This window comes from Emydura macquarii, unplaced genomic scaffold (genome assembly GCF_026122565.2).
Source record: "Emydura macquarii macquarii isolate MOO-44397 ecotype Brisbane River unplaced genomic scaffold, CSIRO-AGI_Emac_v2 contig_431, whole genome shotgun sequence".
In the NCBI taxonomy this organism is placed as follows: Eukaryota; Metazoa; Chordata; order Testudines; family Chelidae; genus Emydura; species Emydura macquarii.
The window spans coordinates 333,110-347,833 of NW_027130568.1; the positions used below are offsets into that span (position 1 = coordinate 333,110).

The window sequence follows — 14,724 nt, forward strand, 5'->3', positions numbered from 1 at the left end:
TTGTACATATGAATTTTTAATACTAGATTCATTTTCTTTCATAAGAATTTTAGCATTAAAGAATTTACAGAAATCTTTAATCCTTAGAACACTGGAATTCTCCAGTCAGCCAAATGAAAAAACTCAGCAGGAAGTCCATAATGCTCCAATTTTTTGCACAACCTAAACTGAGCATTTTCTTATTCTTTTTTTTTTTTAAATGAAACTTTATCTTTGGTTTCTTGTATTTTTTCTGTTATTCTATCCTTCGTTTCTTCCATCTTCTCTGTTAGTCTATCTTTCGTTTCTTCCATCTTCTCTGTCAGTCTATCCTTCGTTTCCTCCATTTTCCCACTAATCTTGTCCCTGGTTTCCTCCATTTTCCCTGAGAGGCGCTCTTTTGTTTCTTCCATTCTATCCTGGAGGTATTCTGTTACTGGAGGCGGTGTGGACATGTAGCCATGCTTACGAAAATACTTGACAGTAATGGATGTTCCTCCTAAAGTTACAGCGTACCTGGCAGGAGTTGAAATCTTAAAGGAAACCAAAAAATTATCAAAATTGTATGTAAATGGGACAAGATATTCCTTAGAAAATGCTTCCATTTTGTAAAAATCTTATATTGGCTAACTCCAATTTTAAAAAAAACCATCTCTAAGTTATAAGGAAATAAATTAACCTAGGCACGCACGCACGTGCACACTCTCTCTCTCTCTCATTTAAAGAATCCCAAATTTTACAGATTTGAAGAGCTATACCAACTATGCATAAGTTCATGTATCCTTGAAATGCATCAATTCTGGGATGATGCATTGGCAGTTTAACATCACACTAATGCTATAGCCAGTTTGGCCTTAAACTTTTTCTTACAATGAACAGTGTGCCACAGCTTCTTTGCTGACCACAAGTGGTCAGGAATTCCATTTTGCATCTCCTCCAAAAGCACAGTGCCTTTTTACTGCATGCCAATATGCACCATGGCATAAGCATTTTGACTTGATGAAACGTAACCAATACTACTTTTTCATGAAGGCCCTACAAGTTCCTCAGAGATCTCCCATCCAAGTAACAATGTGACATTGACCTCATGTATAAAACCAGAAGATTCGTAGCTTTATTTCTTAAATAATATTGTACAAGTGCAATACATTATTTCGATCATGCAGATCAAGAAAAGTATGATTGGGGGAGAGGGAGGGAGAAAGGAGGTGACAACTGAAAGAATGAGAAGTTTTAAAACTATATACATTTAAGAAATGCAGACCAGATTTGTGCAGTGGCTGGCCTTTTTACCATGTGTTAGCGAACACGTAGTAAAATCCTACTGTAGACAAGTCAATACGTAGTTCTCACTAACTTATCGATCAGCTGACAAATGTGAAAACTACTAATTGCCTTGTCCACAACAGAATTTTACCACATTAGTACACTTTTTCCTAGTGAAGACAAGGCTTAAGTGAACCCTTTGGATTGTGCTGTCTAAGCTCTCATTTTGCTCCTTTTCTTCTCCTACCCAAATCTTTGTTCCAGCTCTGATCTCCACATAATGGTATGTCATCAAGAAATAAAAGTGGGAGGACAAATACTAAATTCCTAATACAGTGAGGGCTGATGGTTTGGCAGCTTTTTAGATACTTATAAATATTTCAAAGGGAGAAACTGATACAAATTAATCTTACTTTGCTCCTTATAGGAAAATGCTAAACAATGCTATATGATTTGACAGAAGCTTTGAAGGCCAGTCACCTTTACTGCAAGAGACAAGCGCAAACAGAGAAGCTAAGAAGTCATAATTTGTCCTGTGCACAACAGTCACTGCATGCAGTAACAAAAGAGCAAGTTACTAAAAATATTTTAAATACCAGTTGAACAAAACAAAAAAATAAGGAAGCAAATGGTAAGTAGCCATGATTACCCTGCATGCAAAGTTGGACTGAAACAATCAGTGTCAATACAAGAAAACACCAAAATACAAAAATGTAAAAGATGGTGTAAAATTAAATGCCAATTCATTTTTCATAAAGTCTACAATATCAAAAATAAGTTAGTATTGAACTTAAACTGTATTCTCTGCTGTTTTCTAACAGCAGGGCAGATTCAGTCCTATTTTGCATCAAACTGGGCCCCTGATTATGTATAATTAAAATGGACTCCTGCGTACTCAACAGAATTATCAAAACCATGGAAAGTGTTTACAAAAATTGTTTAGAAAATTGCTTTAAGAGTTATATGTTTTATACTATCTTTTGGGGTTCTGTGACATCTAGTATCTAGCTAATAGTTAAATAAAACCCTCTTGTTAAAAAGAGTATTAACTTTACAGGGAAATGTTATCCTACTATCCAAAAATTAAGAATATTGGGGAAACTTGGCAGTTACTCCATAAAGTGAGCATCTATGGAAGGGACAGAAAATGTAAAAAAAAATGGACAGAGATGATTAAATTAATATTCTCTTCAAAAAAGCAAAGATCTTAATAAAAAGATTACTGGCACACAATTTTAGATGATAAATTCTTTGGGGGCAGGAATTATTTTTTAAATAGGTTTGCCCAAGTGACTAGCACAATGGGGCCTGGATTTGGTTGGTCTCAAGACACCATCACAATACAGATGTTAAATAATAAGTCAACTTGAGTAGATACAGGGACAGATTTTCACAAGAACTTAGCATGCAGCAGCTCTCACCGTTTTGAAAATGTCGGCATTTATGGACCTAAATAGGAGATGGCCGCATTTTCAAAAATACTCCTTAAATTACATCAGGTTTGATCCTACTTCCCTTCATTTCAATGGGAGCAGGCCTGGGCTCAAAGCAAGAAATGTATATATACTCAGCACTGCCAAATCTCCTGACAACAGTACACACACATACTATTTACTAATGCCAGAATAGGTTGTGTTTATTATTTATATTTTAAATGCATACATTCAGTGACTACCTCTAGGCACCAGTATAATGAACTGCTTAAACTGGCAAGTGTCTGTGCCTTTATTTCACCATCTCACTTAGAAAAAAAAATTAGATACATAAAAACTAGTAGAGAGCATAATGCATTAAAAACATCAAACGTGCACAACAAAATGTTATTAGCTTTTGTACAATGCTTTACATGTTCAAAACACAGTACAAACAGATTATGCAGATCTAAACCCAGGAAAAAATATCAAAAAACTGATTTTTAAGTAGTTAGGACAATTGGACAATGAAATCCCAACTAAGGCAGTGAGGAAAGTAAATATTTAAGACATAACAGTAAACCAAAAAATCCTGTAGGAAAAAAAATTGCACTAATACCTGAAGATCTCAAAGCATTTAAACTGTCATTCTCTAGTCCTGTGAGTTATATAGGGGACACAAAGGTATCAACAGATTGTCACCACTTCTAGGGAACCGAACAGCCATTCAACAGCAAACAAAACTGATTAGGAATATCCTATAGTGATGAAAAGGTGTTCAAAAGCACTATGACAACCCTTCTAATCTGAATATTTAGGTTTAATATATTCATTTAAAAATGTCTTAACTATTGAGAGGGAGAACAGTGCTAATTCTTTCTGATCTAATAGAATTGTTTAGCTCCCTAGGCAACTTCAGAACCAATTAACTATTATGATACCTACCTTATACAGGGCATACGCAGTCAGTGCATATCCACTCTGAGAGTTTTTCAGAATGCTTACTAAGCTTTCTGGTATCCCAATCAACTCCAGGAAAGGAACGACATTCACTCCTCTACCAAAGAAAAAAAAGTTATACATAAAATCAGGATTATGCTTGAAAGGATCATTAAAACTTGTAAATCGTACAGCAGAACCTCAGAGTTATGACACCGGAGTCAACCACACCCCTCCTTTGGAACTGGAAGTAGGCAATCAGGCAGCAGTAGAGTATTTCTCTTCTGCACAGTGAATTTTCAAAGCTGTATTAAGTCAATGTTCAGTTGTAAACTTTTGAAAGAACCACCCTAACATTTCGTTTAGAGAGTTATGAACCTTTCTGAGTTATGACCAACTTCTATTCCTGAGGTGTTTGTAACTCTAAGGTTCTACTGTACTAAAGAAATCACTGCTCTTCATTATTAGATTTAATGGAAAAGTTGTATTTCAAGATGGATAGTTTCATTCAACAAAGCATTTCTTACTCTAAGCAAAATACTTGTTTTAAAACACATTTTGATATGTTTGTGTTACACGTAGAGAAACATGATTTCTACATTATTTTAAGAAATGAAGATAATTATCCCTGATGTTTTGACCTACTGCTTAAACAAACTGCATATGTCCCTATTTAGTATATTTGGAGGTAAGTTGATACACTGGTGCAAAGACAAAATCATACTGATATAAACTGTGAAGGCTCAGTTCATGAGAGAACCGAGAACCAGCTTCACTCTAAGAGAGGAGACAGAGAACATAATATGATTGTTTTAAGTGTCATTCGCAGCCTACCCTCAAAAGGAGGGATCCAGGTTCCAGTCCCTCACATCTCCCTTCAAAATGCATTACGCTAAAACTTGATTTTTTTTTTTTGAGGGGGAGGGGACATATCCTATCTACAGGAGATTAGGGGAGGGCCTCACGCCAGCCTATGCATTGCACTGATATAGCTTGGAATGATGGGTTGCGGAGAATCTTACCACAACATCCTCCAAATAGAGATTATGATATGTTTGATGTTGCTTTTCACATCACCTAAAGGAAGTTACAGGAATTATGTGGAGTAGAGGAGAACTTCAAGAGCTTGACTTTAGTAGGGGTCTTTTTCTATGTCATCTGCAATGTGAAACATGAAGCCGCCAAAGCAGGATTAAGAATCAGCCAAGAAAAACCCAAAGTCATGACTGTTGAAAGAGGTGTCAGCAATGATGGAGTATAAGTGATAGATAGTGAAGAGTATGGACTCATTAATGAGTTTCTATATCTTGGCAGCACAATCAATGCCAAAGGCCAACTCCACAAGGAGCTAGAAGCAAGAACTGGGAAGGCAAATGGAGCCTTTTCAAGACTGGCAAATATCTGGAAAAATAAAGAGTCAATCAAGAACCAAGATAAAATTGTACAATTCTATTGTGATACCCACTTTGTTATATACACTTCTGAAACTGCAAATAATAGAAACCCAAATCTGGAAACTTAATGCATTCCCAAACGAGATGCTTGCAAAGGACACCTGCTGTCTATAGATGGGATAAAGTAACCAATGCTGTTATGTTACAAAGGACGGGCTAGCAGATTGTAAACAAAATGATTTGAGAACGAAAGTTGAAGTGATTTGGACATGTTGTACAGATATAAAAAAATCTTTATTTCTAGATGAACTCTAGACTGAATGCCACCTGGCGGAAGATGGAAAAAGACAGATGACATAAGAAAACCATTGAGAAAGATGCTTTTGTCATGGAAACAGACTGTAGTAAGAAATCTGGCATTAAACAGATGGAGATGGAAAGACTGGGTTGCCTCATGTGTCACAAGAGCATCTAGTAAATAATATATAATTCCATTAGAGCACTGAAGATACTACTTGTTTAAAACTTGTTTAAGATGCGGCTTGACAAAGCCCTGGCTGGGATGACTTAATTGTGGTTGGTCCTGCTTTGAGCAGGGGTTTGGAGTAGATGACCTCCTGAGGTCCCTTCCAACCCTAATCTTCTATGAAAACACAGAAAAAGACTAACATGTACCTTTTATGCTGTTTTAGATAAGTATATGCAGGCAGTTATACAGGAAATGGGTTCTTCAATATTTAGGAATATTGTTCTAATGTTTAGTTTTGCCAGTGTCACTGAAAGCCCTAAGATTGCCTGTACAGGGTCCTTCATAAATTGTATGATATTATAGTCAGTGTTGTTTTGAACTTCTTTAAATTATTTTAGTGTTTTAGGCCTTATTCTGTGCATTGTCAGTATCAGAAAGAATAAATACAGTAGTGGAAATAGTGTGTTACTGAATTGTTGCACTGGAAAAGAAAGTGCCTTTTTAGAGTGTTAAACACTAAAATGTTAGCTATTTAAATATCAAGACTCAGATTAGAAAACTAAGGAGGGGTCTAAATATGTTGACATTGCCCTGCCCCCTTTTAAATTTGTTGATAAATAATTTCAGATTTGAATAATTTAGCCCTATGCAATTATTATTCATGATCCAATTTACTTTTCATCTCAAGAAGGTGCTGCTTTTCTAGTACGACATATTAACTCTCTGCTTCTCACTAGTTTCTAATTAAATGTTGTCAGTTATGTCCATTTGTCAAATGTGTGTTTTAACTGCTAACTAAAGGCTCAGACAAACTAGCTAAACTTTGCTCAATCTAAAACGTCTGGATGTGAGCATCTACTCAGTTCCTACCAAAGCAAAATATTTTAATAGCTTGGGACCTTTATTACTCGGAGACGTGCTAAATTTAGAATGACATTTGGATCTATAGCTCCTAGAAAGGGCAATTATGCCAGCTGGTTAGAGTAACTAAAACAAACACTTGTGTGGTAATGCATTCTGATGTCAAAGGCCTATCCTTCCAGCCATAAACTATCATTGTTTCATGTCTTCTATTATTAAATATGAAACACACACAGTCCAGAGATAAACATTTACTCAAACTCAACAAACAAGCCAGAGTAATAAAACCTCCCTCTAATCTAAACTGAGTTTGGAGCTGACAAATATTTGTTATTTGAATAAACGTGAATTTTCAAAACAGCAACACTGTTGTAAGTCTTTGGAATCCAGCAATTTCACATTAGATTAATGTGGCTAGACGAGACTAGATGTGGTAGAGTGTTAATACATTAGTTTTAGCACAAGATGTACAAACCCAGACAAGACAAAAGAGAAAGCAGGATGACTGATGATATCCAGAGTTCAAACTCAAACGAGTGTATACGTTTGGCAGCCTGTTCAAATGATGTCCAGACCTGAAATAGCCTGGGCATTGCAAATAAGGACCGGAGTGCATCAGTAAGTGCTACATAAGCCATGTACTTCTGATACCTGCCAGTGCTTTCATGAGGGTCCAAAAAAGAAAAAAATTAGTTAAAAAACCCCAGAAACAAAGCATCACGATACAGTACATTTTCATCCATCACATTGTTTTGGAGAGGCGTGGGGAGAGAGACGACGACTGATCTCAGTGATAAAAGAAGTTTCTACTAATGGGCAGAATCTAGACCACCAAACACCTAGTGAAACTGGAAGTTTTGGTTCCCAATACCTATTAGAGGATAAAGCAGATAGTAAAGGAACAAGGCATTTTTTAAGGGCTTTGTTGTGTCCCTCTCACAAAAACCTTGTGAACATAAAGATGGGGAAAAGGGTTACATTAAAAAAGTATTATGTGAAATGGCTGGCCTTGTGACTAAGTGGACAGCACAGCCATACAGGGAGTTCTGCATATTTTTGCTTGGAAGAATCAAAGGAAAAGTTCTAAGCCAAAGTGAGAGGAAGAGTGAAAAGAAAGATACTGAGTGAGTATATCATTCCTGTATCTTCTAATAATGGTGCTACAGTTTGAGGCAAAGTAAAAGAAGAATTTTATTAAGTGGGAAAAGGTAGCAGATACCAAAGATAAGAAAATACCTTACTACCACCTTTTCTCCCGCCTCTTCCACATCCTACCCCCTTCAACTTTAAGGAGGTGAGAACCTACCTGACACATTCTATGGTTGAGACAGCCTGAAAAGAAACCATGATATATGTATTTTTTTACCGACAAATTCTATATCATTCAAATTTCACCCAACACAAACACAAATTTCAATTCAAAAGAGGGTTTGGCCTATAGTACAGAGCTCTTCTTAGTTTCTTCTACCACAAAGGAGAGGAAAAGCAGAAGGGAAGGGCAGGCCTACAACAGATTTCACCACCCTTTTCTATTGTTTCGGAGAGGGGAGGACAAGTCACCATCTTTGGTGCCCAGCAAAGACTAGAAGCAGATGTCAGTGTGTGCAAACTCATGCGTACCTTGTTTTATTTTGGGGACAATTACATTCCTTCCAAATGAAGAGAAAGTATTTAGTACAGCTTGACTATTGCAAATTAAATAGAACATAAACAACACACACTGATATGAAGCCTATTCCCTTCTATTAACAATCTTGGAATTTAGTAAAACATGGAGATTTTTCTTTTTGACACCCTGCACTCCATGGTCACCCTTAGTGTAATTGTGTATTGTTTAATGCAGAATATGTTATGTAAGATTTTTTGGAATGTACATGACGCAGTGAGCATTATTGTTATAGTAATAGGTTTGTTGCAATGTCACGTGTATTGTTGTGAGGTTTCATTATGGGATACTCTCACAGATGTATCTTCAAAACTTAAAACATATCCAGGCAAAACTTTCTAGATGCAGTGTGGGAGTTCGAACCTCCTTAAGGCGTGTATAGAACAAACCCAGCTCATCATTCCAGGAACAAAGGACTGGCTTAGGCATCAACAAAGGAAACAGGATAAGGTGATGCTCACTGACTCAGGACATGGACAAAACAATACATGGATACTGTTTGTCACCTAACTCTGAAGGGGGGGTAGGGGTGAAACCCCAGAGGAGAGAAGGAACATTTTAAAAAGGGGAAACATTTTGCCACTCTGTCTCTTCCACCTCAATCTACAAACACTACCAAACAACTGAAGTGCTGATCAAAGGGGAGAGCCTGACTGAAAAGAAACCAGCCAGCCTGTAGTGAGAATCATCTGAGTTTGTAAGGCTGCTGAAAAATGTTAAGCTTAGTTTAGAATGTGTTTTGTTCTTATTTCTTTTGACCAAAACTGACTTATTTTCCTTTAATTTATAATCACTTACAATTATTCTGTAGTTTAATACATTTTTTTGTTTATTTTACCTAAAGCAGTGCATTTAGTTTAAGGTGTGTTGGAGACACCATTTGAAGTAACAAGGCTGAGAAACATGTGAGCTTGCAGTGTTCAGTGGGCAGCACTGAACACTGTAAGACAGAAGTTCCTAGGATTGCATTTGGGACTGTGGATATTGTCTGGGGGGATCATTCTGTTGCATAATCCACGGAGGGGCTGGCTAGAAGCACTCACTCACTGAGTTGGGAGCAACTTGCTTGCTGGAGACTGTTTGTGAACCGCCCAGGAGTGGGAATTCTCACAGCAAAGCAGAGGAAGACAGGCTCCAGGTGTGGGGGTTTAGGATGACTCCACCATTCACCAGTCTAGATTGCACTAGGAGAATGCCTCACACATGGAATAAATGGGCTAATTTCGGACATATAATAAGATCTATATTGCGGATGTTGTTATATACATTTGTCTCAGTTTAACAGCAATAATGACCTTGTAACAAATCAGTAACTTACTTCATGGCTGCATAGTAAAAGGATCCAAACCATATACTGGATGTCAACAGGTGCACTGGAATCATAACTTTTCCATACTGTTTAAAAGTTCTCTTGAACCTCTGAAAGAGACTAATTGATTTGTCTTGTAAAGGATCAGGCTCTAAAGAACTTGATTCTACAACAGGGGTCCCCCGGGGTTTATCACTAGCTGGTTTCAAAGGGTTTTCTTCCTTTTGTTCTTTGTTGTGAGTGTCTTCTGGCTGTGATGAAAATACACCCAATGACTTTTCTTCCTTTGAGAGACAGAGTGCAGCAGATGCATGCAGACACCGTTTTTCAGGGACCAGCGCCAAAATCACTTTACATCCAGTCTGAGGCAAGACTGGTTGCCCTTTTAAGTGTTGAAGGAAACCAGTACGATGTGGTACCAAATATGTCCGATGAGGCAGCTGAAACACAGTCTGTATTAAATTCCTTTGCATTTTGATGACTAGTCAGAGCTAGCTACAGTTCCTAGGGAAATAAACAAGAAAAAAGTTGATTTTTCTAAATTAAGAATGGCCATAATAATTGTATTTCAAAAGATTCAATGTGACTTTAAAATCTCAGGATACTTTCAAGAGTTAGAAGAACAAAAACTTATACTTAACCAGTAAGTGACTAAAACAGGTTTCCTTTTTTACACAAGAAACTGAAAAGTTTTGCAGCTATTTCTTAGTGGTACCCAAATTATTTTAGTGCTCATGTATTTAATATTCTGAAATAAGTGTGCTGTTAAATTATCTTCACAACTTATTTTCCTCACACTGAAACTGCTCATTCTACTGCTTTATATATAACAGAGTGATACTTTTAACTGACAAATATAGCAGTCTCACTAATTTGCTCTAATGACCGTATGAGGCTCTTGAACTGTTAGAATAAGGAAAACAATTAAACTACAGAAATACTGGATCAAAGAATGTATTGATAATGGAGTTTAGTTTTAATGATCTACATTACTTTGTACTAAAATAGTAAAAATTATGTATTGGTTTTTGTTAAACTAATGACATCTTGGTGATTCCAGACCTAACAATGGAACTCTGCTATTGAATCTGTGCTGAGAAGTCTTATGTCACTGTTGGATTTCAATTAAGATGATGAAGAATTAGTAAGTCACACTGTAATTCAGAATTTTTCTCTCAAAAACATTACAATACAATGGACTTTTTAAACTGTATATAACCCAAATGAAATTTTTATTTTAAATGCCAGCTGAGTATTTCTGAAAGTTCAATAAAACCAACAGCTTATACACAAACACACACAAAATTTCAAATAGTACATGTAGATTCCAATGTCATGTTATTCACAAAAATTGCAAGTTTTAGGGTAAGATGAAATTTTAATTGTTTTCTTTTATTTACATAGTGATAGCCCAGCTGTCTGGGGACCTCTACCTTGATTTCGCTTATGTAAATGCTGGTTAAATTAGTTGCTGCTCTACTGTCACACTTTTCAAATCTACCTTTGAAAGCATTTAGAATTTTAAATTCTATGAACAGTGTAAATCCAGAATAGAAAACCAGTGGCAATTAATTGTACATTCCTGATCTCCCTTTAGCTATGGCTTTTTTTTTTTTTTTTTAAATATAATTTAAAAACACAACTTTGGCTGCATTTTGTATTTGGTAGTTTAGGTGCAAAGTTAACTTTTTTTAGTATGCTAAGAAAGACTTCTTGATGTAAAAATAAGTCTCAGGAACACAAAAAAATTTTGCTACTTTATGGGTACAATATAATGAAAGACTTGGAAGGTTCTTGATCCTAGAAATATAAATTATTGTGTACACCGAAGACTCTAGTGAATAGAGAAGTAGGGAAATGGCCATTACAGGACTGAAAGAGCAGCAGTTTAAAAGGGGAAAGGATTTTTAGTCAGTCTGACTGTTTGTCTACACAAGAACAGTTTACCAGTTGGAAACACACATTCTGGTATAAGGATGGCTTCTTTCAGTGGGGTTTAAAGTTTTTCAGTAGCATTTAAAGCGACAGAAGCTAAACTAAAAAAAGGTACTCATACTGGAATAAGACCTTGTCTGCATGTTTTCTCGGTTTTTGCAGTATATACAGGTATAACTAAACCAAAAAAATAAGTCCACACTGCTTTGTCTAAAGAAGCTAAAGTGACTTCCCTGTGTGAATCATAGTGTCCACATAGCACTGTGCTTTTTCAATGTAAGTGCATAACATTCTGGGCAGGTATTCCAATAATGTTCTGCTGCAAGTCTCAAATGATTATGGGTTGTTTCCCATGGTGGATTATGGGATTGCTTCTGAAATTCGGGACCCTGGGGTCAAACTACTGATTCCTTCCATAATTCATCTGATTATCACTAGCCAATAGCATTTTCAAAACCGTTTCAGTTTCAAACAAATTTTGTATACTACTGTCAGGCAGCAAGGAGGAAGCCCTGCTAAGCACCATGATCTTGACCATCCTGCATACAAACAGGATGCTCCAGATATACTGGCCAACATCAGATGGGTAGCAGAGGAGACAGACCACTGCCACAATATTGTACAGAAACAGCTTTTGGAGAAGGAAGATGAAATCAGGTAATTATTTCCACATGGTATTCTCTTAGGCTAGTGTCACGCAGTTGAGTGCCACTTCCGGGCTTGGCCAACAATCACTAACTGGTAAGACAGGATAATGCTGCAGACCTAGCATGACTAGCTTTGGCTGCAGAACTTCAGGATATGGAAGGCTGCTCTCCTGGAAATCTGTGAACAGGTCGCGTTGGAGTTGCAGTGGTGAATACTAACATGGGTTCCCCTCAGCGTGGAGAAGCACGTAGTCATTGCCATTTGGACACTTGTTGCTACCAATTGCTACCAGTCAGTAACTAACCAGTCAGATTGGCAGATAAACTTTTAGGGTTGTTGGTCATGGAGGTATATATACACATTGTTGCTGTGAAGGTGTCGCTGTCCTGGGTCACTAAGCTTGGCAATGCACAGGAGGTTGTGGATGGCTTTGAACCTTTGGTGTTTCCAAATTATATAGAGGTTATGTAAAAATGCACTTCTGGTTTAGACAATACAAAAATGGAACTTTTGCTCCCAAAACTACGATAAACATGTATGGTGGTGTGGTTCCAGCCGGTAGCCTGGGAGAATCAGTTTACTTTCTGCTCCTCTGGCTTATGAAGACTTTTGCTCGACACTTGGATAGGAGAAAGAATTCTTTAACTATAACCTGAATGGCTGCAGAATGACTATGTAGCATGCATTTGGAAAGACTGAAAGAAAGATTAACATATCCTATGACAAGGCCAGAGGCTTCTGAGAGATATCTTTCTTGTGTCATAGATACTTGCTGTGTTTTGCATACCTGTGAGCAATGGAGAGAACTTCACCAATGAGTGGGAAGTGGAGAAACTTCTGCGATGTTATGACCAGCTAGAGAGGATGCCTCTAACACAGTGACACTCAGATCTCACTGGTTCAGGAGTCAAATTAGCGAACAACATTACCCAGAAGAGCCACCATAGTGTGAATTCATTGTTTTTTATATATAAAAAATTCTGATATCAAAATGACTGACCAAGTATTATTTTATCACCTAAAATGGGTTAGTAACATAGTAAAAACATCCTGTTTGGCTAATAATTAAATCACAGAGTTTTAATATCATGTGCTGCAAAGAAGAATAACTGGTTAGGCAGTAGTACTGTTTCAATGAATCTGAGGCTTATTGTGGATCACAAATTGATTATGAGCCAACAGTATGTATAGCTGTGAAAAATATATCTGTTATGTATTAACAGGGATGTCATATGTAAGACAGGAGCTAATTGTCCCTCTCAACTCAGCATTGGTAAAGCCCTCAGCCTGAGTGCTGTGTCCAGTTCTAGGCACCACACTTTAGGAAAGATGTTGACAAACTGGAGAGCAATAAAATTGATGAAAGGGTTAGAAAACTTTATCTATAAAGAAAAGTTAAAAAACTGGGCATGTTTAGTCTTGAAAAAAATGCCGAATAAGTCTTAAAAAATGTTAAGGACTGTTATAAAGAGGGCATCGATCAACTGTCCTCCATGTCCACTGAAGGTAAAACAAGATGTAATCAGCTTAATCTGCACTAAGTGAGATTTATGAAAAACTTTCTAACTATATATATATGTATTAGTTAAGCATTGGAATAGGCTTCTAAAGAAGGTTGTGATTTTCTATGGTTTCTATGGTTTTCTATGATTCTAAATCTGTATGCAAACAGAAGTGTAAGATGTGACTTCCTCACATTCATTTACAAAGTCCAGTGGTGCCCCATGGAAGTCTTCAACACTGTTTTAGAAAGACTTCTACCAAGACAATATTTTCCACAAAAAAGAGTTTAATACTAACATGGAAACAAGATCTTAAGAACTTAAGTTCATCCCTTTTTTATGCTTATTGCCAGCAGAACTATACTACCACCTCTCCCACCAAAAAAATGACATCCAGTTTTTCTTGTAAATATCCCTATAGACAAATGGGAAGAGTAATTAGACTTTAAAAAAAAAAAAGAAAAAAAAAACCAAAAAACTTTCAAGAGCGTTTTCTTTAATGCAAAGTTTTCCTCTTTTTTCCATGAAGTGTCAGCAGATCTTTAACTGGGTGAGTGAGAGTGTTGACTATTCTGCTGCTAAGTGATTAAACTAGGTAAATCCAGCAACTGTGCTTGTTCAAGGCAGTTGACCATACCTGATACACACTAACGTTATAGTAAAGGGTTCCCAAACTGTAGTACATGAGCTTTGCTGACAAGTGAATTGACGCAGATGGTGGCATGGGAACCAATAAAGATTGAGAACCTCTGAAATCTGAACCATATTCAATGCACATTCCAGCAGCAGTGAAGGATGTTGTGCTACAATCATATTCTCTGTAGTATTTCCACATGTGGCTGTGTCTTCACTGCCACTTCTAATTCTCCCACCACTGTGCTACATTGGTGCACTGGTGCTAGTACTAGCAGAGGCTGGTCACCAACTTTTTTACACTATTGTATCTAACCTTCCCTTGCTTGGTCACAACACAATTTAAATCTGCAGATAGATGGGATCTAGCCAGATCACAGAACCACAATAAGGCCTTGGACAAGTTAAGTCCATATCTAAATTTCAATATTCACTACTGTAACCTAGTCCATTGACACAGTTTTTATAGTGTAGATAGACCTTAAGTTGAACAGGGAGCAGCTTTTCTTAAAGATCTTCAAGTGTTAGTGATAGAACCTTGGAAAAAAGTATTAGAAGGTATATAAGGAGAAGAACTGTTTTTTGTATGTGTGTATTCAGTTAAAGATGTGGGATGTTAAACAGTAGGTTTGTACTTACTTAAAAAGCATTTCAAATCATCTTTAAACTGATGTGCTGTTTAGCTAATCTGCATCCAACTAGAAGTGACAG

General features: G+C 36.8%; 1 protein-coding gene across 1 annotated transcript in view; it reads right to left on the reverse strand.

The window, feature by feature from the left end:
- Positions 1-14,724, reverse strand: part of FAM210A (family with sequence similarity 210 member A) — a 22,545-nt gene continuing 7,821 nt past the window's right edge. The window contains exons 2-4 of the mRNA XM_067537474.1: positions 9,305-9,799; positions 3,603-3,714; positions 1-512 (exon numbers count right to left, since the gene is read on the reverse strand). Of these exons, the coding sequence (XP_067393575.1) occupies positions 180-512; positions 3,603-3,714; positions 9,305-9,768 (909 nt within the window). The 5' untranslated portion in view covers positions 9,769-9,799 and the 3' untranslated portion in view covers positions 1-179. The remainder of the gene's footprint in view (positions 513-3,602; positions 3,715-9,304; positions 9,800-14,724) is intronic.